Here is a 26130-nt window from a genome sequence, read left to right as displayed (position 1 = left end):
AACAAAAAAGAAAAAAGAGGCCGGGTGTGGTGGCTCAAGCCTGTAATCCCAGCACTTTGGGAGGCCGAGACGGGCGGATCATGAGGTCAAGAGATCGAGACCATCCTGGCTAACACGGTGAAACCCCGTCTCTACTAAAAAAAAAAAAAAAATACAAAAAAAAAAAAACTAGCCAGGCAAGGTGGCGGGCGCCTGTAGTCCCAGCTACTCGGGAGGCTGAGGCAGGAGAATGGCGTAAACCCGGGAGGCGGAGCTTGCAATGAGCTGAGATCTGGCCACTGCACTCCAGCCTGGGTGACAGAGCCAGACACTGTCTCAAAAAAAAAAAAAAGAAAAAAGAAAAAAGAAGGAAAGAAAAAAAAAGAAACAGAGAAGATGCAGCCATAATGATATCGTAATCCCCAGTAGCTCAAGGTTGAGGGATAAAACATGAATCAGATAGATCCAGTGTGAAACAATGCAAGGATAAGGCATTCAAATCCAAACATACGAAATAAATCTGCTGCAGGCTGGGAACCTACCCCATAGGGTTATTGGAAGGATTAAATGAGTTAATGTATGCAAAGTGCTTAGTACAGTACCTAGCACAGAGCAAGTGATCAATAAATATCAGTTAGTATTAACACCTGCTGTGAAATGAACCCAGCACGGTGAGAATGCCTGATTCTTCCTAGGGAAGTGATGTCAGGGAATAATAATAGTACTACTTAGCTAGGACTCCCCATGGGCTCAGTCTTCATATGCATCATCCACTTCAATTCTTAACAACCTGTGGCAAAGCTATTATCCCCATTTTAAAGACATAGAAGCCAAACTCAGCAAAGTTAGGCGTCTAAGTGGTTGAAAGCTTGCTCTTTAGACTGGCTTTGAATTTCAGTTGCAGCACACGTATGACTTTAAACTTGTCATTTAATGTCTCTGTGCCTCAGCTGCTTAGGCTGTGAAATGGGGTAATAAAACGTCTTCTTTAAAGAGGTGCTGTATGGATTGAGTCAATAAGTGACACTTAGAACAGTGTCTAGCACACCCTAAGCACTCAATAAATGTCATATGCACACATGCCCCCACACACAAATACGTATATACACACATATATACATGTCTATATATGTGTATTTACATATGTATGTGTGTGCATATATCTATACCTATATACAGCTGTCCCTTTTCTTCGCTCCCACAATAACCTATGATACTTCCCCAGCACATCATAAATCATCCTGCTTTATAACCATGTTTCTTGTCTTTTGCTCCCCATCCCAAACATACATACTATAGATTGTGAGATTCTTGAGGGCGAGTCTTTTTTTTTTTATTTTTATTTTTATTTTATGTTATTTTAGCAAAGAGTCAATAAATCTTTGCTAAATAAATGGAATAACAACATTTCATTTTATGAAATGAAGGGCTTTGAAGGATGAGCAGGAGTTTGTCAGGTGGAAAAAGGGAGAAACAGGCCTCTCAGGTTAAGAATTGCAGGGCTACAGGCCACCCACTCCAAGGTACAAAAAATTACTAGTGGGTTAGCAACAGGACAGAGCAGTTTGAAAGGAAGGAGTCGCTTGTAGTTAGGCAGAGAGAAAGGGTATGGTCCTCAGGCCCGAAAAGAGAAACCAATTTATTTAAAGAATGCAGCTCCCGTGGCAGCCGGCTGCTCTGAGCCCGCGTCCCAGCAACCTGGGCGAGTTCACGATCCCCACGACACCGCCCCCACCAATTCCAGCCAATGAGGAAGCCCTCCTCCGCGTCCCGTAGCCAAGCAACTGGGTGCCCCCCGCCTCCCCCGCCCCGCGGTTGGCAGTTGCCGACTTTCCCCGCAGTGCGCTAAACCCCTCTTTGGGGCCGCCTTAGTTCTCGCCCACTCTTGGAGGATGGGGATCCGGGAGCCCCTCCACGGGACCCCTCTCACACTTTGTCACTGGAATTTTATTTTTTTTTAGTTCATGTTTTATTTTGCTTATAGAAGAGAAAGATATCCCTTCCGAAGAGGGGGAAGCTTACAGAAGTTTGTAACCTTTCAAAAAGTAAATAATTGCAGGCTCACCTGATTCTGCCCTACCCGGACTTCCTTATCCCGTCTGTGGAAGACCCAGGTGCTTTCTCATTACTCCTCACGGAAACCGCTTTGGAATTCCTGTAATTGGGACTTGGGGATCAGGGAGAAGTTGCCGAAACCTCTCATACCAGTGACTACTGAAGTAGAAGATTCTGGAAAAATCCTTGCCTTGGGGGCACAGGCTGAAGCCTGAAGGATTTTTAAGATGACCAAGGTTCCAGTCACCAAGAAACTTCAGAGTTCCCCCAATGCGGGGGCTGTCCGGCCCTTTTATGCCTCGGAGAACCTAAGGCAGGTAAGTCTTCCCTCTTGCTGAAACCAATCATATTTTAGAGAACAAGTGAAATAGGAATTAGCCTCAAGACCAACAAGGAACAGGTGGAGAAAGGAGAGTCATGGCTGGTGTAATTAAATTGTCGAGACACATCCCTATTGCTATCAATGGTCGGTTTCTCTTAAAGAATGAAAACGCGAACCAGAGCAGTGAGTTGGGCCATCCTATTAGCCAGTAATTCCAAAATGATGGAATAAATCAGCAGTGACACTGTAGAACGTCAGAAAAAAATTAAGATGAATTGTAGGTTTGCCGTTCACAGAACTTACTCTCAGAGATCTGCCGGTCTTCAGAAACAGGCATATCACCTCTCTCTGTGGAGAGCTTGCAGAGGGTCAACTTTTGAGGTTCGAAGGCTAGGTTTGCCATTCACCAGCTGTGTGACTTTAGGCAGGTTAATTGCTTCGCGTCTCTGAGACTTTATTTCCTTGTGTCTATGAAATTAGAACAGCAACATCAACTAGGCAGAAGCAGTGTGAGGACTAAATGAAATAAGCTATGAAAACTGTCCACTGTGATGTTAACGCTGGATAATGTGTTTATGGGACATGAAACGGTGTTGTTGATTTGAAAAACAAAGAACAATCGATAGGTGCTGAATGACTGAGGTTAATAGTTCCTGTTTTTAAATAACCATTAATGGGTAAGCACAACTGTAAGTGTGCATTTGTTCTTGTACCCTCAAACCCCACTTTGCATGGATTGGCCAAGCTCAGCAATGCTGGCCCACTCTAGTGCATCCACAAGGCACACTTGTAGCTCACAGTCATGCCCCAGGAAGGAGGGCCTGGCGGGTGGTCAGTCCATGAAGGAGAGCTTAAAACTCACAAGGGCTCTCCATGTGGTCCAAAATGTTCCCAAGCTGCGCTTCTCTAAGGCTCAACCTATCTCTGCACTCCTCCTTACTCAGCCCTCTTAGCAAGACCACTCTGCAAGATACAACCTTTTTCCATCTCATTTCATCTCAAAATACCACACAGAAGGATGTTCAATCTAGAGCAGCCCCCTCTGGGACTGAACTTTCCAGCATAGCAGTGGGGGAATGAATGACGCAAAGAATGAAGAGGGAAATGAACACTTCAATAGGGAGGGTGAGCATCAGAGCAGGAGCAGCAGACAGAATCACCCTGGGTTTGGATGTGCCTCTTCGCAGCCCTGTGGCCTTGGGCAAGTTGCAGAACTTCTCTGCTTCAGTGCTGCCATCTGCAAAACGGAAATATCATAGAGTTTCCTCATTGGATTGCTGTGAGCATTAAATGAGTTAATGTACGCCAAAAGCTATGAGCACAGTTCCTGACATATAGTAAGCACACTTTAGGTTTTAGTTATATTGTTATTTCATTTATTTAGTAAAGATTTATTGAACCCCTGTTAGGTGCTAAACACTTGCTCTAGTTAAAAATGAGACTTGCTTTCAAGAATCTCACAATCTATAGTGTGTATGCTTGGGATGGGGAGTAAAAGAGGTAAGAAATATTGTTATAATACAGGTTGATTAATGATGTGTGGAGGAAGTATCAGAGGGTGTTGTGGGAGCCAAGAAAAGGGACAGCTAATTTAGATTCACGCGTGCGTGTGTGTGTATTTGTGTGTGTGTGTCTGCATGTTGGATTTTGGGAAAAAACAAGCCATAGTACTCAAATAAATGCAACAGAGTTTTTCATCCTACCATAGAGAGATGTAGAGAGTGGAGGAAGATGTAGAAGTTGAAATGATCATCTCTTTCATGGGAGGAGGGTAGTGGGACTCAGGGAGGTCAAGTGATAGGAAGAAGGCTTCCAGGGAACTGTTGGATAGACCAAGGCTTCTGGCCCAAAAGCTTCACTGAAATCCTTCTGCACCCCTCTCTACTTTCTAGGAAATAATGAAGACGCCAGGGGGTTCCTAGCTCACATTCAAAAGATTGTGCCTTTAGGAATTTCAAGGTTTTAGAGCTATAGTAAAGCATTAGTTAAACTAATCTAGGGTCACTAGAAAGTGACAAGCCATAAGGAAATATGTAGAGATCAGGATTGATGTCTAGGGTACACCAAACAACTAATAATTGCAGTCACGATCATGATGATGATGATATTTGGCACGTATTGAGTATGCATGCATCATGTGCCATGTATTGAACTCAAAAAACTCTTAAGTGTGATATTTTCAGAACGTTCTACAATCCTTCAAGCTATGAACTGCTACCTCCTCATGAGATGGCAACACTGAGGCTCAGAGAGGACAGGTCCCTTACCCAAGGACACCCAACGGGCAAGGAACAGAACTGGGATTTGAATTCGGGTCTATCTGGCTCTGAGCGCAAGCTCTCTCCATCTCACCATTCTAGTCAAGCTGTGATAAATGGTTGTTCTGTTCAATATGCCCAGCACCACAGGGGCTACAAAAATAAGGTGTAAGACACAATCATTGGCTTCAAATAGCTTCCAGGTTTGTTTGGAAGAGGAAAGGGAATGACACCTAAAAATAGCATCACAAAATGCTAGGCGTCCCGGTAAGTGTCCAGTGAGGAAGAATATGAGGAGTGGCCTCTCCTGGAGGAAGGTGTGGCCACACTGGCTGCGTGGTAATATTAAGAGTCCCCTGCATGCTGGTATAATGAATGACTTTGGAAAAAACCTCAAAAGGGTCTCGAAGCCCTCTGAACTGGCCGTTTTCCTTTCTCACAGGGTTGGAGGTTGCTATATCCTAATGAATATTCCACTGGCAACTGCCTTGTACAGGATCTTCATGAGTTTTTTTTTTTCACTGAAGGAATATAAATAACATATGCAAATCCTCAGTTTGAAAGTCTTTTGTTAAAGAAACCGTCTAGCTTGCCCGTATGTTGGGCCCCCTAATCTGCTTAGGGAGTCTCTTTTCCCTTTGTTTCCCAAGGAAGCAGAAGAAGTCTAATGAGATCAGACATGGGGGAGGGGAGAAGCAGATTGTGTATAGAATTACCACGGACCCATGATTTCTGCCTTGGAAAAGGCTGAAAAAGAGAGGTGCTTAGAACATCCCCCTTTATGTTCTAGAATGAGAACTCAAAAGCAGCATTTGACAAAATCTGTAAAGGTTTGCAATCCTTTATACAAGCTCTATCTCTTAGAACCTGAACTTCCTACCTTGTTTTCATTAAAAACCCAGAGAGAAAAGAAGCATCCCTAATTTGGGCAGATTCTGAAACTTCCAGGAACCGTTCTGGGCGCCTTGCTCATATCCTAGCTTTTAGTTATTAAAGAAGCAGATTCTGCCAGGCACAGGGGCTCATGCCTATTATCTCAACAGTTTGGGGGGCCGAGGCAGGAGGATCACTTGAGCCCAGGAGTTTGAGACCAGCCTGGGTACTATAGTGAGACCCCATCTCCACAAAAAGTAAAAAAAACACAAAAACAAAACAAAACAAAAAAAAACTGGCCAAGTGTGGTAGCATATGCCTATGGTCCCAGCTTCTCGGGAGGCTGAGGCAGGAGGCTTGCTTGAGCCCAGGAGGTCAAGGCTGCAGTGAGCTGTGATTGTGCCACTATACTCTAGCCAGGGTGACAGAGCGAGATCCTGTCTCAGTAAATCAACCAACCAATAAAAGAGCATATTCTTCAGCAAACTCTGTGGGTTCGAACCCCAACACTGCCACTTACTAGGTTGTGTGACCTTGGGCTACTCACTTCCTCTCTGTGCCTCAGTTTGCTGCTCTGTGAAACAAGTGTATCACATTTTATCCAATCCAAGAAGCCTTCCATTTCCAGATGCATCACCATTTTCTTGTGCTGCTAAAAAAGAAAACTCAACAAATTAAACTATCACCTGTTTCAATTATGTGTCCCAGTTTCAGAGGTATTGAAATGCAGAAAGAAAAGGTGCATCTCAGAATAGATGAAATATATGTAAAAATGCTTCCCCGTCAAAGGAGTGTTGTGGGAATTAGAGGAGTTAATGTGGGTAATGCTGTTAGAACAGAGCCTGGTATAAATAAATACCATTAAATGGTAGCCACCATTATGGCGTTGTTTAATCCTTTCAACAACTCTATAATAGAGGTATTGTTAATAAGCTTTAGTACCTAGGTAGACTGGGGCTTGAAGATCCCCAGGGTCTAGTTGTCTGCTGAGAGGTAAGTTGGCAGGTACCTGCAGAAGGGGACAAACCAGACAGAATCCCAGGTATGGAAAAGATCTGGGCCTGATAGTCTCCATCCTTCCTGCCACCCCACCCCCCACCCCCCACCACCAAGTGATGAGGATGGATGTCTCCAGAGACAGTCTTGGAAGCCCAGTCCAGCATACACCCAGCTGGGCTGCCTGGAGTCAGAAAAGGAGAACCAACATATTTGAGAAACATTTTCCCCAACAAGAGAAACCTTGACTCCCAGCACAATACGTTTCCACCGCAAACATAAAACAATTTTTCTTCTTCTCCAAATAGAAGAAATTGTGACTTGAAGAGATAAATGCCGGGCTGTGGTGAGTTATTGGTTTTTGTTAAAGGTGACGTCAGTGCTCAGTGATCTCTCTGGCCTCTAATCACTGAGACCATGCCCCCTGCGTGGAATCACTGATTACCCTGAAAAAATAAAACAAAATAAAATATCTAACAACAACTTGAGATTCAGTTCTAAAGAATCTCAGCTGGCTGTACCTCCATTTTTATATCGTTCATGACTTAAGCCAGGAAAAGAACAATGAGGGAGAAGGGACTCTTTTCTCTTTCCAAGGGGTTCTTCTAGCTCCATTGCTACTGCATGAGAGAAATTGCAGAATTCATGCTTTTTGTTTAGGTGGTTTGCTTGGGTTTTTTTGTTTTGTTTTGTTATTTTTGTGGCCTAATGCTTTGGACAGGCAATGCTTGCCTTAGCGAATCTTGCTGTGTCTAATTGCATAGCCATGTGACAGTCGGCTCCTTTCCGTGATAAATCAGGATGCAGGGAAGAACTGTGTTCATTACCTCCTGACACGGGAAAAGCGATTGGCACACTTCATGCTGTACAAAATGAAGCAGGCTATTTGTCCCATCTGCAAAGAGGCAGCTGCTCCGCAGGGAGAGGGAAGGGTGGGAGAGGAGTGAAGAAATGATCCAAGAGTCTCATTGATGGGATAATAAGCTTTGTAATTAGTTAGAAGCTCTGCCTTTGGAGTCAGGCAAAGGTGGGTTCAAATCCTCTTTCTGACACTCTAGTGTGAGTTTCTGGTAAATGGGGTTGAAGAACAATAAGATCTATGACACAGATGTTTTGGAAGGATGAAATAAAATAATGCATGTGAAATACTGAGCACAATACCCAGTTAGCCTCCAGTAAGTGGTGACAGTGGTCATTATTGTTACTTGTGCTCCTCTCCCTTCTCTGATTGGACATGAGTGCTACCATGACTGTTTTGAAGATATGCCCAACCCAGAAATGAAGTCTAGAGGAACCTGAGTATTAACTGTAAAGTCACATAGTGAGGCCCATCATTAATGAGGCCAGGCCCCAGCTTAAGGGTAGAAGGGAAGAAGCAGGTCCAAAGATATTTTTAGAGTTGGTATGAGAATATATTTGCATGAGAGGTGCAATGTGTTAGTTGTGGAGAAGGGGGTGCTCCTGAGCATGGTTTGAGTCCCTTGGATTTACCTGTCAGTTCAGTCCCATTATTCATGTTTTAATCCCATAGAGATCCAAAGGGTAGTGAGGAAAAAGGAAAAGGAAAACACCATATATCAATTAGGGTTGTTTTTGGCTGCAAGTAAGAGAAAAACTGAAGAGCAGCGAAGTAAACAAATAGGAATTTATTTTTCTCATGTGAGAAGTCTGGAGGTGGATAGCTGCTGGCATTGGCTCGAGAGCTCACTAGCGTCAGGCTGGCAAGGCCTTTTCCCTCGTGGTCACAAAATGACTGTCCCAGGTCCAGGCATGACATCCATATTCCAGCAGAAAGAGGAAAAAGTAGAGAGGAAAAGCTATGGTTCGTCCCTTTTATGAGGCAAACAGAAGCTTTCCAAGAACCTTCCTGACCTTTTTTCTCTATTTCTAATTTTCCAGAACAGCATCACCTCTCTTTTCTAGCAGTAAGAATGTCTGGGAAAGTATGGATCTAACATAAGTATAGAAAGTAGGGGCAAGGAAGCGATGGTGATATCGAAGATGAGTACTGGATTGACTATTCAGCAGTGACTTGCACAAATGATTTCACAAAAACTCAAATAATAGGGATCCCAAGCCATGCATTGACAGAGGGTAACCCAAAAAAGAGAGTCATCCCTATCCCCTACCCTACACAACAACTGCTTAGGAATCTCAAGGGCACTTTTCCACAGTAGTACCCATCAAAGAGCTACAGGGGTGAGGGAAAAAGTAGAGTTCCCCCAGTGGGAACATTTATTCACTCAACTAACATGTACTGAGTTCCAAGTGTGTGCCAAGCATGGTTATAGGTGGTGGGGACACAGAAGTGAATAAGGAAAATCAAATGAGACACTCTGGACACTCTGAAAAATGTAGGGAGAATAACACGAGGATGGATCTAAACAAATGGAATGTGTGCCATCTTTATTCCTGTGACCCCCATCTGTTTCCACTGTTTGGTGAGGCTTAAGGAAATTCTGGTTAGATAAGCCTTTGCACAACTGTGGAAAGAAACTTATTCTTGACTTCCTTTCAACATCTCCACAGCCTCCAAAGACTCAGCCATCAGCTGTTACATTCAAAAGCTGCAAACATTCATATCGGGTTCAGTGGCAAATAGCACTTCCATAAAATCTGACAGAAGCCAATTAAACCTTTCTTGGACTAAATAACCCACCATATTTTTTCTCAGAGATATTTCTGACAGCTAAATTCAAAATCATAATCATCATAATGGGATACCTTCTATCATGAGATGGTGGCATTTTCCCTTCCAAATTCCTGTTTTCAAACTCTGCTGAGAAAATTCCTTGCGGGGCTCAATTTTGATCTAATGTATTTCTGCCTAAATTGGAATTTATGCAATCGGTAGTTTTATTTAATAACTTGAAAATTAGCCGCGTCTGGCAATCGGCTTTCAAGCCTGGAAATGCCTCGGGGTTTCTGGATTTCACAAAGCGGGGAGATTATGCAACTGGGACAGATTCTGGGATAGGTTCAGCATTGTCAGGGGTTTCGTGGTGGGCTGTAGATCAGGGGCAGAATGGACAGAGATTATCCCCCCATTGCAGCCTGGTACATGATCAGGGTCATCTTTTGAGGTATATATTGAGCACCTCCCATGTGACAGATGTTTTGAGGGCGCTAAAATGCAGCAGACTTGTGGTCTTCTCCCAAGGAACCCACAGTTCTGTTGGAAAGAACATTTATAAATAACTATGAATCAAGATGGTGCAAAACAACTACCAAAAGAAAGGCAAACTATATATATATGAGTTTGAGGTAGAAACAAGTTCTATCATGGAAAGACAGGGGCAGTGAAGCCATCTGAATCTTGAATGTTGGCTGGATATAGACTTAGGGTGGTACTAGACACTGAGCCAAACCTAGAACTCATTTTCTAATACATCAGGGAGGAAGGGAGGGGGGCGTATTACCATTCTTCTGCAAAAGCCAAGTTCTTTCTTGGTATCCTGTCTGACAAAATGTTCCCTCACAGAGCTCCAGCAGATCACTCTTTTCACACTCTCCCTCTCCATACACAAAGTTACCCAAGTTTCTGTCCCAAAGGGTTGTCAAATTAGGGAGGACTTTGCCCCCATGAACTCCCACTAAAGCTTTAAATAATTGGAAATATCTAGTGTGTTACTTCTCTCCAGGCTTTGTGTTTCAGCAGAGTTTCTCAAATTTGGCACTGTTGAACATTTGAGGCCAGATAGGCTATCCCTTGCATTGCAGGGTGTGAAGCAGCTTTCCTGGCCTCTCCCTATTAGATGACAGTCACAGCCTCCCCATGGTGACAACCAAAAACATCTCAGTATTGCCAAATGTCCTCAGGGGGCAAGACAATTCACAGTTGAGAATCACCAGCAGAAGGATACTAAAGTCTTGACTACCCTTGCCCAGTCGAATGCCTATCTGATGGTAAAACTTTCCCCATCTAAATGACGCCGTCATGTACCCAGTTGTTCAAGTAGAAACCCAAGCTTCATCTATGACCTCTGCCTTTTCATCACCCCATATGTCCAATTAACTACCACAGGGTGGGTGTTCAGTGGATGCTGCCTCCTTCCCCAAGGTTACTACCTGGTCCATAGCACCATTATTTATTGCCAGGACCATCCCATTGGCCCCATAACTATACTTTTTACCTTCCATCTGACCCATTGTCTTTCAATGCAATTGTGATACTGTCATTCCCCTTGTTAAAACAATTCAATGACCGTCTATTGTCCTCACAATGAAGATGAATATCTTTAACGAAGTTTAAAAGTCTCTGCATGATCTGGCCGATGGCAGGTTCTTCAGCCTCATCTTTCATCATTTGGTCACCACTAAGGAGCCACACTAGTTTTGGAATTTCTGCCTGATATCTTCCTCCTCCTCTTAGAACATTCTCTCTCTCTCTCTCTCTCTCTCTCTCTCTCTCTCACACACACACACACACACACACACACACACACACAATCTCTCCTACGTCTTTCAGTGTCAGCTTAAATGTCATTTCTTTTGAGAAGACTTCCCTGGCCACCACCTCCCAATCCAAGTCACATGCTTCTTTTGCACCATAAAATTCATCTTTGTAATACTATCTTCCCTAGGAAACTATAAGCTCCTCCAGAGCAAGAAACGTGGTAGCCTTTTTGTTGTTACCACCTTGATATCCCACAGGACCTGCCACATGGTAGATGTACAACTAAGACTCGTGTGAGTAGGACCTTTCTAGTTCTCTCTTGTCTCATAAGCAGCCATTAATTACATAACATTAAAGCCAAACCAACCCTGCTTAAGACAAAAAAAGGAAGCCGGGCACAGTGGCTAACACCTGTAATCCTAGCACTTTGGGAAGCCAAGGCAGGTGGATTATGAGGTCAGGAGTTCGAGACCAGCCTGATCAACATGCTGAAACCCCATCTTTACTAAAACTACAAAAATTAGCCAGGCATGGTGGCGTGAACCTGTAATCCCAGCTTCTCAGGAGGCTGAGGCAGGAGAATTGCTTGAACCCGGGAGGTGGAGGTTGCAGTGAGCCCAGATCATGCCACTGCACTCCAGCCTGGGTGACAGAGTGAGACTCCATCTGAAAAAAAAAAAAAAAAAGAGAGAGAGAGAGACAGAAAATGGAGCCTGCAGTTTAGATGGGACATAGAGAGGGAATAGCTTGGAGCTACCTCTCAAGACCTCCCCTCAACCAGTCAAATTCTTATTGGTTTTTCATGACAATACCTTTCCAGAAATTTGCATGCTGGTGGAGCAGGCATAGCCCTTACCTGGAATTAAGAGACCTGGTTCCCAGCTCTCTCACTATCTGGCTGTATGACTTTCTGTTTTGTTGTTTTTGTTTGTTTGTTTGTTTGTTTTGAGACAGTCTCACTCTGTCACCCTGGCTGGAGTGCAGTGGCACGATCTCAATTCAATTCAATCTCCACCCCTCAGGTTCAAGGGATTCTCTTTTCTCAGCCTCCCAAATAGTTGGGATTACAGGCACATGCCACCATGCCTAGCTGATTTTGGGGTTTTTTTGTATTTTTAGTAGAGATGGAGTTTTGCCATATTGCCCAGGCTGGTCCTGAACTCCTTGGCTCAAAAGATCTACCCACCTCGGCCTCCCAAAGTGCTGGGATTATAGGCGTGAGCCACTGCACCTGGTCTGGCTGTATGACTTTGGACAAATCACTTAACCTCTTTGATTTCTTTGTCTTCATCTGAAGAAGCAGGGAATCTTAACCTGGAAATTGCTAGGCTCCCTTGATGGCACGTGAAAAAAAAAAATGACTACCACTTACTGAGCATCTATTTTGCACCAATTGCTTTGCATATATTATTAAAATGAACTCTTCAATCCAGTGTGGCAAGTGCTATCATGACATCTAATCTCTACTTGTAGAGATGAGGAAACTGAGGCTTGAAGAAATTTTGCAACCTTCCCAGAGACACCAGAGAAGCAGGTGGTGGAGTTAGGATTTGAATCCAGGACCAAATAACTGCAGAAAGCCTGTGCTTTTAAGATGAGCCTGGTAGGTTGCAGTAAGAAGGGGCAAGTATATCTCTAAAAGGGGCGGCTATTGGTGCAATTTTTAAAGAATATATTTTTAAAGTCTCTGGAAGAAAGGGGGAAGTGCCAATTTTAGCTGTAGGCAATGCAAACAAGAATGTGACTGTGCCCGTGACCACAGACAAGGATATTTGCATTTTCTTGAGCTTTTCCTAAAATATGCTAGCAGGTTTCTGCCAGAAAACAACACAGCTAAGGATGAGAAAAAAAGGGGAAAAAAACCTGCATGTGGCTTAGACTCATCTTTCTTTCTTTCTTTCTTTTTCCTTTTTCCTTTTTTTATTTATTTTTTATTTTATTTTATTTGTTTTGAGACGGAGTCTTACTCTGTCGCCGAGGCTGGAGTGCAATGGCGCAATCTAGGCTCACTGCAGCCTCTGCCTCCTGGGTTCAGGTGATTCTCCTGCTTCAGCCTCCTGAGTAGCTGGGGTTACAGGCACACCCCACCATGCCCAGCTAATTTTTGTATTTTTAGTAGGGATGGGGTTTCACCACGTTGGTCAAGATGGTGTCGAACTCCTGACCTCATGATCCACCCGCCTCAGCCTCTCAAAGTGCTGGGATTACAGGCATAAGCCACTGTGCCCGGCCTAGACTCATCTTTCTAAATAATGTTCATTTCAATGAAGATTTGTAAGCCATTTCTAATTAGAGTCACCTTTCTAAGAAAGTCATATTTTGATCCTCGGTCAATATACTGCCAAGACCTGCTAGATAAAACGGAGAGAAAGACAGGCCCAACCACCGAGAGATGAGGCTCTGGGGTATGTGTGGCTGAAATGCTGATACTTGTAAACAGCTTAATTGGGTTGAATAATTTGAGTAAATATCAAGTTAAATGGATTCACTCTGAATCCAAGCTCTGACACATTGAAATTTTTATTTTCTCCAAAACAAATTCTGTATCATAATTGCCTGTTTATTTTTCTGATCTCACCACTAGACTTGTAGCTCCTTGAGGAAAGTGATCATGTGTTTCTCGTGATTCTATCCTAGCGCCTTGCACAGGGGCTGGTACTGGCAAAATGTTCAATATTCTCTAGTCTCTCTTCTCAGGACCAAGGATAGTTCCACACAGTGAGGCAACACATTCCTTAGGCAACTGGAAATTCCATTTGGGCAAGGCCTACAAATGTTTTATTACTATATTCCCAGTACATGCTGGGTGCCCCATAAATATGAATACCATTCTAATACTTGCTATGTAACCTTGGGCAAGTTACTCTCTTTGCCTCAGTTTCCCTCTCCTCCATACAAAAATAATAACAGTTCCTGCCTCATCGGGTTGTTGGGAGGATCAGGGATAGCCCCAGGCAGGTAGTAAGTGCTCACAAAATGTTATCTCTTAATATTCTCACTTCAAAATCAAAGCCAATGGCTCCCAAATATCAAGAATTAAAACATTTAAATACTGACATTTCCAGAGATGACAATTCTTATGCTGATCATTTTTATGCATTCAGGAAAAGGCAGCCAAAACGTTAACATGACTAAAATGTTTCACTTCTAAGAGCCCTTGAAGAAAATGCCCAAAAGGCAATTAGCACATGACTGTCGCTTGTGTTGCTATTACTTATTAGCTGATCCCATCCTCTGCTAATCAAACTGCTTCTTTGGTATTTTTAGACCTCTTAAAAGAGGCTCCTCAAAACTCAGGAAGCAATGCTTGTTGGCAGGTACCAAGGAATTTGAGATGCCATGAATACGGCATTCTCATAGGGAATGTGAGAATGGTGGGAGCATTCTGCAGGGTCTTTTAGAACGCGAGTAAGCAGTTTGGATACTTCTTTAACCCTAACTAGCCTCCTCACCTTTTCACTTCCTGCCCCAACCAACAAACAGCCCTCCCAGTCCCCTTTTCCTTGTGTTCTATGGCTCAGGATTTAAATTGCCCCAGTAAAAGCACAGTTCTTGAATTTCCTTCACTAAACAGACAAACTCTAGCCAGAAGTGGTTGAGTTAGCACCTGGATCATGGGCTCATTCTGGGTTTTGAGTCCCAATTCTGATGTTGTTTGCCTGCTCTGTGACCTTACACTACCCATTTCACTTTTCTGATGCTGAAGGCTCTCACCTGGAATTGAATCTCGTGAAGATTCAAGATAATGTTCGTAAGGACTGAGTCCAAAATAATAGCTAAGGTTGATTTGTGATTGACATTTTTCAATGCTCTTGATGTTTTATGTACATCCCAACCATCCCCATGTTCTGGGGTATGTAATGCCAAATTGGCTCTTTTGTCCAGAAAAAGATGGCATAGTATTCAGAAAAGAAATCTCCTGATGAATCATCATTCTCTCAAGGTCGTCCTGGAGGTACGTTTTTGTATCCTCCATGAGGTTAAAAACGACGTCAATGTTTTAAGAATAAGTGATTGGTACATTATATAGCCATGATGATGATAACGGAAGTAACTGATGTTATTGGCTGTGTACTTCATTGTGTGTCTTGTGCCATGCAAACCCCTTATGTGAGTTATGCAATTCCATGCAGTCTACAGTGCTAAGAGGCAGGCATTATTAATTCCATTTTACAGATGAGGAAACCTGTCAACAAGGGTCATACAGCTGCTGATTAGTGGACCATCCATCATTTTTAACCATTATGCTGTATATCTCAACAAGGTAAACTTGACTTTTCCCTGGGGGTGGGTGGGTTGAGAGAAAATATGCCCCCACTCTCAAAAGAAGAGCAGAAGGAAGGATAACCACCCACTTTCAAAAGCTTTGGGGAATAGATAAAACATTGACTGCATCTTATAACTGTTCACTTCTGCCTTCTCCTCACCCACCAAGGCCAAGGTCCAGGGTGTATTGAGACACAGTCCTTCCTGTTGCCCAGGCTGGAATGCAGTGGTACAATCTGGGCTCACTGCAACCTCTGCCTCCCAGGTTCAAGGAATTCTCATGTCTCAGTCTCCTGAATAGCTGGGATTACAGGTGTGTGCCACCTAATTTTTTTGTATTTTTAGTAGGGATCGGATTTCACCGTATTCGCCCAGATGATCTCAAACTCCTGACCTCAGATTATCTGCCCGCCTCAGCCTCCCAAAGTACTTGGATTACAGGCATGAGCCACTGCGCCTGGCCCAGGGCATGTTTCAAGGACACCCTATTCACCCCAGTAGTCCCTGAAGTTGACAACTGACAGACATTCCACAGGACTCTCAATCCACTGCAGCCCCTCCAAGAACCCCACGAAGTCTCCATCCCATCTTTTGTAATGTCGCTAATCACGAATACACCCTGTTCATTGAATGAAGCCTGGGATTATCTCATCAACACAACTTTATCTTTGCCTCTCATTTCTCCCTTCAGATATTTTCAGTGCAGGAGCCTGCATAAAAATGGTGTACCCAGTCCCTTTTCTGCTCACCCTTGGGTGACAGCCACTCTAGTAGTCTCTTTAAGTCACGAAACACAGCCACAATTCAAAAACCAAAAGCATTGACAAGATATTAAGCAACATTACAACCTTCCCTCAAGGAGAAGAGTGGTCCCGTTCTCTTCCCTTTTAAGGATGGTTTCAGGCAGGCCACCCAGGAGGGAGATGTGGGATATGCCCCTATCTTGAACCAGGGAGATCCCCAGTTCTCCTTTGCTTTCTTTTTTTTTTTTTTTTTTTTTGAGACAGTCTCACTCTGACACCCAGACTGGAGTGCAGTAGCATGATCTCAGCTCACTGCAACCACCACCTCCTGGGTTCAAGCATTTCTTTCACCTCAGCCTCTTAAGTAGCTGGGACTACAGGCACATGCCACAACACCCAGCTAATTTTTTTTTTGTATTTTTAGTAGACACAAGGTTTCACCATGCTGTATTTTTAGTAGAGACAGGGTTTTTCCATGTTGGCCAGGCTGGTCTCAAACTCCTTACCTCAAGTGATCTGCCTGCCTCGGTCTCCCAAAGTGCTGGGATTACTGATGGGAGCCACCGTGCCCAGCCTCTCCTTTGCTTTCTAACTGTATTGGCTGGAAAAGAAAATGGGAGACATGGGAAAGCTCTTATCAGCACTGCCATAAAACGGTTCTATTCTCTCTGGGTCCAGCAGATGCCTAAAATTGGCTCATTCTGAAGGTAATTTTGTTGGCTTTTTCAAAGTTCTCTACTACAGCACTCTGGTTCCTGCTCTCGACATATTTTCTACCAGCTGTGCACTCCCCTCAGATCCTGGTTTTTCAGAAATCCACCCCTTTCAGACTCATGATATTGGGGTCTCCTGCATTACTGGTGGGAGTCATTGTGGGCAGGATCCCAGGTTGCTGTTTCTGCCTTTGGTGTCACATCTGATCCCCAGGTTTCACACACCCCTGACATACCACTGAAGACAAGCACCACTTCCTGACATAGCACCTATTCTCCATCTCTCTACCTTCTTTGCCCCAGAAGCACTTCCTAGCCTGCCTCTGTTCTCTGGATTTTCCAGGAGGGTGTCAGAGACCAGCCCACCAGTCCCCAGCTGCAGGGATCTCATCTTCAACTCTTGAGCAATCCCAATGGTGGTCTCTCCCTCATTCATTTTGAGGTGAAGGATAAAGCATCCTCTTCCCTTTGGATTCAAAGCATCACAGAAGCTATTGATGAAATTGCTTCCCAAGTGCCTCTCTCCCTTTCCACTCTCTAGTTTTGTATTCTCGAAGTGGGTAAGAATTGAGAGATCCATTCTCCCATTGCTACTTTGAAGATGCCTTCAGGGTGGTCTTTCTCACTTTCACTTGGTGTCTGATGCTTATCTTGAGCCCTCAGTCTATACTATCTGTATTAGTCCATTCTCACATTGCTATAAAAAAATACCTGAGACTGGGTAACTTATAAAGACAAGAAGTTTAATTGGCTCATGGCTCTGCAGGCTGCACAGGAATCATGGCAGCAACTACTTCTGGAGAGGCCTCAGGAAGCTTTTACTCATGGTGGAAGGCAAAGCAGGAGTGAGAGCCTTACATGGCAGGAGCAGGACCCAGAGAGAGAGGGGGAGATGATACAGACTTTTTTTTTTTTTTTTTTTTGAGACGGAGTCTCGCTCTGTCGCCCAGGCTAGAGTGCAGTGGCCAGAGCTCAGCTCACTGCAAGCTCCGCCTCCCGGGTTTACGCCATTCTCCTGCCTCAGCCTCCCAAGTAGCTGGGACTACAGGCGCCCGCCACCTCGCCTGGCTAGTTTTTTGTATTTTTTAGTAGAGACGGGGTTTCACCGTGTTAGCCAGGATGGTCTCAATCTTCTGACCTCGTGATCCGCCCATCTCGGCCTCCCAAAGTGCTGGGATTACAGGCTTGAGCCACCGCGCCTGGCCCAGACTTTTAAACAACCAGATCTTGTAAGAACTTTATTGTAAGAACAGCAACAAGAGGTTAGTGCTAAACCATTCATGAAGGAACCACTCTTTGCTAAAGCATAGCAAGAGTGACCTTTACTCCAGTTTCCAGTAAGTTCCTTGTTTCCTTCTGAGACCACCTCAGCCTGGACTTCATTGTCCATATTACTATCAGCATTTTAGTCACAACCATTCGGCAAGTCTCTAGGAAGTTCCAAACTTTCCCTCATCTTTCTATCTTGTACTGAGTTCTACAAACTGTTCCAAACTCTGCCTATTACCCAGTTCCAAAGTCACCTCCACATTTTCAGTTATCTTTATAGCAATGCCTCACTCCAAGTATCAATTTTCTGTGTTAGTCAGTTCTCACACTGCTGTAAAGAACTACCTGAGATTTATGAAGAAAAGAGGTTTAATTGACTCTCAGGAAGCATAGTTGGGGAGGCCTCAGGAAACTTACAATCATGGCAAAAGGGCAAAGGGGAAGAAAGCACATCTTCACATGGCCAGCAGGAGAGAGAGAAAGTGAAGGGGGAAAGAGCTACACACTTTCAAAACAACTAGATATCATAAGAATTCACTCACTATTGTAAGAACAGCAAGGGGGAAATCCACCAACATGATCCAATCACCTCCTACCAGACCCCACCTCCAAAACTGGGGATTATAATTTGACCTGAGATTTGAATGGAGACATGGGTCCAAGCCATATCGCTATCCTGCCTGTTAGTCTATCCTGTTATCCCACCATTTAAAAGGGTTCACTGTGTGCCAAGTGATTTACAAACGGTGTTTTGAAACCTTATGACAACTTTGTGAGGAAGGTGTTATCACCTCCCTTTTACAGATAAGAAAACCAAGGCTCAGAATTTAAACATGACTTATAAGATGTTGCACTGCTAATAGATGGAGAAGCTAACCCTGAAAACCAGCCCAGTCTGGCCCAAAAGTCCCGTTTCCCTCTGCAGGATGACCAGAGCTGCTAATAATTGCTGGGATGGAGTCTTGGCTTCATTCTCAAGTTTCTCAAAATTCACTTCCCAGTTAGACACAGTGACTCATGCCTGTAATCCCAGCACTTTGGGAGGCTCAGATAGGCGGATCACTGAAGGTCAGGAATTCAAGACCAGCCTGGCCAACATGGTGAAACCCCGTCTCTACTAAAAATACAAAAATTAGCCAGATGTGGTGGTGGTGGGTACCTACTTGGGATGCTGAGGCAGGAGAATCACTTCAACCAGGGAGGCAGAGGTTATAGTGAGCCGAGATTGCACCACTCTACTCCAGCCTGGGTGACAGAGAGAGACTTTGTCTCAATAATTAAAATTAAAATAAATAAATAAATTCACTTCCACATGATACTCATACAGCCTGTATGAGCCCTCCTTGCTACCAAAGACTCTTAAGCTCAGCAGAAGTTACAGGAGCATTTGAGAGGGTGGAATGGGGGTGAGGGGGTTATGACACTGTTCACATCAGATGCAACTGGCTCAGGGTCACTCACAATCACTCACAAAACAAAGTGTCCCTTTTCTCCTTTTTTTTTTTTTTTTTTTTTTGATGTAAGAACATGGTCCTCCTGCAAATTGACTCAAAAGGAAGCCAGATTCCACTGTTCCTTGTCTGCCTGTGAAGGAAGACAGCCTCTTTCAGCACTGTCTAAAGGACATTAATCCGTGATAGGGAACTTCATGAAGTGGCTAGGGATGTCGATCAGAGGTCAGATGGCCCCTAAGTAGCCAACCCAGATCCAAAGGAAATCAAATAATGTAACTCCCCAGAAAGCAGTTTTTATTTCACCAAAGGTTTGAAAACTGTGCATTAAACAAATCTCTCAAAATCTCTCTGTCCATCTCTCTTTCTCTGTCTCTCTGTCTATATTTCTCTCTATCTCTGTCTCTCATTCTTTGTCTCTCTCTGTTTTTCTCCTTCTCTCTCCCCTCTCTTCGTTGTCTTCTTCTTGTTTGTTTTTTTGGTTTTTGGGTTTTTTTTTGGAGATGGAGTTTCACTCTTATTGCCCAGGCTGGAGTGCAGAGGCGCGATCTCAGCTTACTGCAACCTCTGCCTCTGGGGTTCAAGCAATTCTCCTGCCTTAGCCTCCCAAGTAGCTGGGATTACAGGTGCCCACCACCACACCTGGTTAATTTTTTATATTTTTAGTAGAGACAGGGTTTCACCATGTTGGCCAGGCTGGTCTCAAACTCCTGACCTCAGGTGATCCACCAGCCTCAGCATCCCAAAGTGCTGGGATTACAGGCGTAAGCTACTGCGCCCAGCCACACCCCTTTCTTCTCACCTTCTTCCTCGCTATCTGCTCTCTCTCTCCATGCTCTCTCGCTCTCTCTCCTCTTTCTTTCTCACTCTCTGTCACCCTCTTTCTAGCTATCTGCTGTCTCCCTGCTTGCTCACTCTCATTCTCTCTCTTCTCTCTCTCCTCCCTCTTTCCCTTCTTCTCCGTTCCTCTGTCTCTCTTTCTCTGTCTACCCTCTATCATGACAGCTAACAACATTTGTTAGTTCTTCCTATGCTTCCTTTTAGCTTTTTAAATAATTGTAACAATTTTATCTGTTTAAAAACTGAACAGAAAAACCCTAGACAGCCTGTTCACTTGGACATCAAGGAAAGCAGACTTTCAGACCAATTGCTAGGCAATCCAATCCCACAGACTCCTTGTTTCATTAATGTGCTTTCGTCTGCCTGGATTGTAATAGGAGTCTGTCTGTAATTGTGTACTTTAGGTAAATAGATCTTTAGATAAGATTGATAACAGAGTGGCTTAGCTAATGTTTTAAACCAAAAGCAGAAAATCATCAGGGTGTCTCCAGCTGTAAATGACAGGACCACAATTCATGCAGTTTCAGTTAAGAGTCTGTCAGGGTTTTTCAGCATAAATCGCCATTTTCTGAAGGTTCACCTTTCTGCTTTAACAAAGAAACAGGAAGCCTTTCTTTCCAGCTACAGCACAGTCCAAGGGGCTCCAGGCAAATGGATGTGGGTTTCTTTGGATAAATAATCTGATATCAAGTTACTGCTCATTAATGTAGACCACAAATGTTTTTACAAATAATTTCTTCATTTTGCAAAGCCTGGTTCTCAGCATTTGCTGCTGCTTCAACCAGGGTCACAGAGCACTCAGACACTGTCTTTGTGTTCAAGTAGCAGTAGAATTCAGGCCAACAGACCAAGCCAGAGAAATCTCTTCTTGGGTTAAAGAGGCAGAACAATCCAAACTAGATTCTCCCAGTTCTGAAGATGGGGCCCCATCATCTAGAGACGCAGAGTCATGGAGTAAACTTGTAGGGCATCTAACCAGCTTCCTATTCATCATGGGAGGATGTGTAATGTTTTTGGCTATCAGGCATGGTATGAGCCATGGCTCTGCTATTTCCTTGCTGTATGATCCTTGGGCAAATCACCTCTCATGCCAAGCCTCAGTTTCCTTATCTACAAAATGGAGATAAAGATAGTGCCTACTTTTAAAAGTCTTGAAACTTGGGTAACCAGGGTAACTTGGTCTCCCTGAGGCGGGCACAGTACTAATAGTTGGTCTGATCTTATATACTGTCTTCCTATTTGTTGGTAAAATTGTTGGCCTGGGTTCAGGCACATATTCAGAGCTCATGAAAACCAGACAGATTAGGAAGTTCCTCCCTTGAAGAAGCTTTCTCCAACTCTCTCCTTGTTTTCTTCCTCCCCAAGTCTGCGGGGCTCCACAGTCATAGCCTTCATCATGCAACTGCTGATACGTCTGTGTCACCACCAGCATCAGATTCATTAGAGCGGGAACAGCCATTAATCATCTTTGAATTCATTCATTTATTCAAAAACTATTTGCAGCACACCTACTATGTACTGATGCAGGGCAGATGAGTCTCAAAATTGGGGCTTAGCCCGGGAGGGTTCTTGGCTTTGCCCAGGAAAGAATTCAAGGGCAAGCCAGTAATGTTAGACAGCAATTTTTATTGAAATGGCAGTGTACGGCAGCAGCAGAACTGCTGCTCCTTGCAGAGCAGGGCTACCCCACAGGCAGGGTGCCCCGAGCAGCAGCTCAGGGGCAGTTCTGCAGTCACATTTATACCCATTTTTAATTATATGCAAATTAAGGGGCAGAATATGTGGAATTTTCTAGAAAAAGGGTGGTAATTTCCAGTTTGTTGGCTTGTTACCATGGAAAGGGTAACTTCCAGTTGTTGCCATGGCAGTGGTAAGCTGATGTGGCACACTGGTGGATATGGCTCAGAAAAAAAACTGCTTCTGCCTTGTCCATTTTAGCTAGTCCTCAATTTAGTCCAGTGTCCAAGTCCCATCTCCTGAGTCAAGTCCTGCCTCCTACCTCAGTACCAGTTAAGCCCCATGGAAAAAAACACAATAAATATTTGTTGAACAAATTAATGCAACATCTTCCCCCAAATAATGGACTTATTATATCCTTGTACAGCTACTTACTCTAAACAGTACAAATTCTATTTAAAATGTATTGTTCTTTTTGTAAAATTTCCACTCATTCTTAACTTTAGAGTTTTCTGGATAATTCCAGAATATTCTAGAGGGCCATTTACTCCAGGGACCAGTCATCTTCACTGAAATCTCTTTGAATATCTGAGATGAGGTTTTCTGTGGAAATCAAGGTTCCCTAGGTACTGCACCTTTTGCTTTGTTATTAGTATGATACACAGTTATCCATTTCATTTCATTCATTTCATTTATATTCATATTCATTCATTCACTCATATTCATTTCATTTTCTAGAGTCCTTCACCATCTAATGCCATATTTCTTTCTAGAGACTTTAGCAAAGAACTCATGTCAATCTTTTATGAGATTGTTCAGACCATTTCTCTCCAAAATCTCGTTCAGAATTATCTCCTTCCCAATACAGTATCAATCCCCAGATACAGACACTGTGGTGAACTTTCCCCAAAGTTTCCATCCAGTTTTCTTCCTTTATTGGCTCTTGGTCCATTTTTCACTTTATTCCTGTGTTTGTCCAAAGATTAAATTCCTAGCAATGCAAATGAGAAATATATCAGATGTTTCACTTCAGGTTTGCAACAAAGGCCTGAAAAATTGGCCTTTCATCATTGCAATATCTTGCATCAGGACCAATTTTGCAATGTCTTGCATTTCTCTCTGTGTTCTGAAGTCCTTTCCCCTAGTAGAATTTTTCTAAATTATTTTATTCTCACCCAAATGCTTTAAAAAATAATTTTATTAAAGTATAACGTACACAGAGAAAAGTACACAAATATAAGGGCATAGTTCTATAAGCTTTTACACAGTGAAAAGATCCATGCAACCTCTTCACCAAAATCAAGATACAGACCATTACCAGTGCTGTTGTTTCAACTTTTGTCCTCTCCAAAACTCACGTTGAAATTTAATTGCCACTCTAGCCATAAGTAGAAAGCTGAAACTGGATCCTTTCCTTACTCCTTATACGAAAATTAATTCAAGATGGATTAGAGACTTAAATGTTAGACCTAATACCATAAAAACGCTAGAAGAAAACCTAGGTAGTACCATTCAGGACATAGGCATGGGCAAGGACTTCATGTCTAAAACACCAAAAGCATCGGCAGCAAAAGCCAAAATTGACAAATGGGATCTCATTAAACTAAAGAGCTTCTGCACAGCAAAAGAAACTACCATCAGAGTGAACAGGCAACCTACAGAATGGGAGAAAATTTTTGCAATCTACTCATCTGACAAAGGGCTAATATCCAGAACCTACAAAGAACTCAAACAAATTTACAAGAAAAAAACAAACAACCCCATCAAAAAGTGGGCAAAGGATATGAACAGACATTTCTCAAAAGAAGACATTCATACAGCCAACAGACACATGAAAAAATGCTCATCATCACTGGCCATCAGAGAAATGCAAATCAAAACTACAATGAGATACCATCTCACACCAGTTAGAATGGCAATCATTAAAAAGTCAGGAAACAACAGGTGCTGGAGAGGATGTGGAGAAATAGGAACACTTTTACACTGTTGGTGGGATTGTAAACTAGTTCAACCATTATGGAAAACAGTATGGCGATTCCTCAAGGATCTAGAACTAGATATACCATATGACCCAGCCATCCCATTACTGGGTATATACCCAAAGGATCATAAATCATGCTGCTATAAAGACACATGCACACGTATGTTTATTGCGGCACTATTCACAATAGCAAAGACTTGGAATCAACCCAAATGTCCATCAGTGACAGACTGGATTAAGAAAATGTGGCCGGGCGTGGTGGCTCAAGCCTGTAATCCCAGCACTTTGGGAGGCCGAGACGGGCGGATCACAAGGTCAGGAGATCGAGACCATCCTGGCTAATACGGTGAAACCCCGTCTCTACTAAAGAATACAAAAAACTAGCCGGGCGACGAGGCGGGCGCCTGTAGTCCCAGCTACTTGGGAGGCGGAGGCAGGAGAATGGCGTGAACCTGGGAGGCGGAGCTTGCAGTGAGCTGAGATCCGGCCACCGCACTCCAGCCTGGGCGACAGAGCCAGACTCCGCCTCAAAAAAAAAAAAGAAAATGTGGCACATATACACCATGGAATACTATGCAGCCATAAAAAAGGATGAGTTCGTGTCCTTTGTAGGGACATGGATGCAGCTGGAAACCATCATTCTTAGCAAACTATCACAAGAACAGAAAACCAAACACCGCATGTTCTCACTCATAGGTGGGAACTGAACAATGAGATCACTTGGACTCAGGAAGGGGAACGTCACACACTGGGGCCTATCATGGGGAGGGGGGAGGGGGGAGGGATGGCATTGGGAGTTATAACTGATGTAAATGACGAGTTGATGGGTGCTGACGATTTGATGGGTGCAGCACACCAACATGGCACAAGTATACATATGTAACAAACCTGCACGTTATGCACATGTACCCTAGAACTTAAAGTATAATAATAAAAAAGAAAAAAGAAATTTAATTGCCACTGTAGCATTACTAAGAAATAGGGGCCTTTTTTATTGAAATGTAATATTTGTAAATATGTCGATGGGTACAGGTGATATTTTGTTACACGCATAGTATGTATAATGATCAAGTGTGAGTACTGAGGATACCCGTCACCAGGACCATTTATCATTTCTATATATTGAGAACATTTCAAGTCCTCACTTCAAGCTATTTTTAAATGTATAATACATTGCTGATAACTATTATTACACTACTCTGCTATCCAACATTATAACTTATTTCTTCCATCTAACTATATGTTTATACCCATTCACCAACCTCTCTCCATTCCCCTCAACACGCACACCCATATCTTTCCCAGCCTATGCTATCATTCTATTCTCTACTCCATGAGATCAGCCTTTTTTTTTTTTTTTTTTGAGATGGAGTTTCACTCTTGTTGCCCAGGCTGGAGTACAATAGCATGATATTGGCTCACTGCCACCTCCGTCTCCCAAGTTCAAGCGATTCTCCTGCCTCAGCCTCCCAAATAGCTGGGATTACAGGCATGTGCCACCACGCCTGGCTAATTTTGTATTTTTAGTAGAGACAGCTTTTCTCTATGTTGGTCAGGCTGGTCTCAAACTCCCGACCTCAGGTGATCCACCTGCCTTGGCCTCCCAAAGTGCTGGGATTATAGGAGTGAGCCACTGCGCCTGGCTGAGATCAGCTTTTTTAGATCCCAAATATGTATGATAGATATATTCTATCCTTTCTCACATTGCTATAAAGAAATACATGAGACTGAATAATTTACAAAGGAAAGTGGTTTAATTGGCTTATGGTTCTGCAAGCTGTACAGGAAGCATTATGCTGGCATCTGCTCAGCTTCTGGGGAGACCCCAGGAAACTTACAATCATGGCTGAAGGTGAAGAGGAAGCAGGCATGTCTTACATAGCAGGAGCAAGAGCAAAAGAGAATGGGGGTCAAGGCGAGCTACACACTTCTAAACAACCAGATCTCATGAGCACTCACTATCATGAGGATAGTACCAAGGGGGATGGTGCTAGACCATTCATGGAGGATCCACCTCCACAATCCAATCACCTCCCACCAGACCCCACCTCCAACACTGGGGATTACAATTTGACATGAGATTTAGGTGGGACATAGATCCAAACCATGTCAGGTGATTACATGCAATATTTGTCTTCCTGTGGCTGGCTTATTTCACTTACTATAATGACCTCTCGTTCCCTATAAGGTGATTAGACCAGGAAGGCTCCACCCTCATGGGTGGGGTTGTCATTATTATAAAAGGGTGAGTTTGGTCCTTTCTCACCCCTCTCTTGCCCTTCCCCCTTCCACCATGGGATGACAGAGCAAG

General features: G+C 43.5%; 1 protein-coding gene across 5 annotated transcripts in view; it reads left to right on the top strand.

Annotated features, from left to right (window-relative positions):
* The first annotated feature begins 1325 nt into the window (after nucleotides 1–1325).
* Nucleotides 1326–26130, top strand: part of CCDC60 (coiled-coil domain containing 60) — a 206499-nt gene continuing 181694 nt past the window's right edge. For 4 of the 5 annotated variants that reach the window (XM_033220422.1, XM_033220421.1, XM_033220424.1 and 1 more), the window contains exon 1: nucleotides 1326–2351. In XM_033220422.1, coding sequence (XP_033076313.1) covers nucleotides 2262–2351 — 90 coding nt within the window. In that variant the 5' untranslated portion in view covers nucleotides 1326–2261. Of the gene's footprint in view, nucleotides 2352–15055; nucleotides 15144–26130 lie in introns of all 5 variants that reach the window. The other variant, XM_033220423.1, reaches the window with a different exon arrangement.

Source organism: Trachypithecus francoisi, unplaced genomic scaffold (assembly GCF_009764315.1).
Source record: "Trachypithecus francoisi isolate TF-2019V2 unplaced genomic scaffold, Tfra_2.0 Lachesis_group11, whole genome shotgun sequence".
NCBI classification, from domain to species: domain Eukaryota; kingdom Metazoa; phylum Chordata; class Mammalia; order Primates; family Cercopithecidae; genus Trachypithecus; species Trachypithecus francoisi.
Note: the sequence above shows the minus strand (reverse complement) of the source record. Positions and strands in the feature narration are given on the sequence as shown.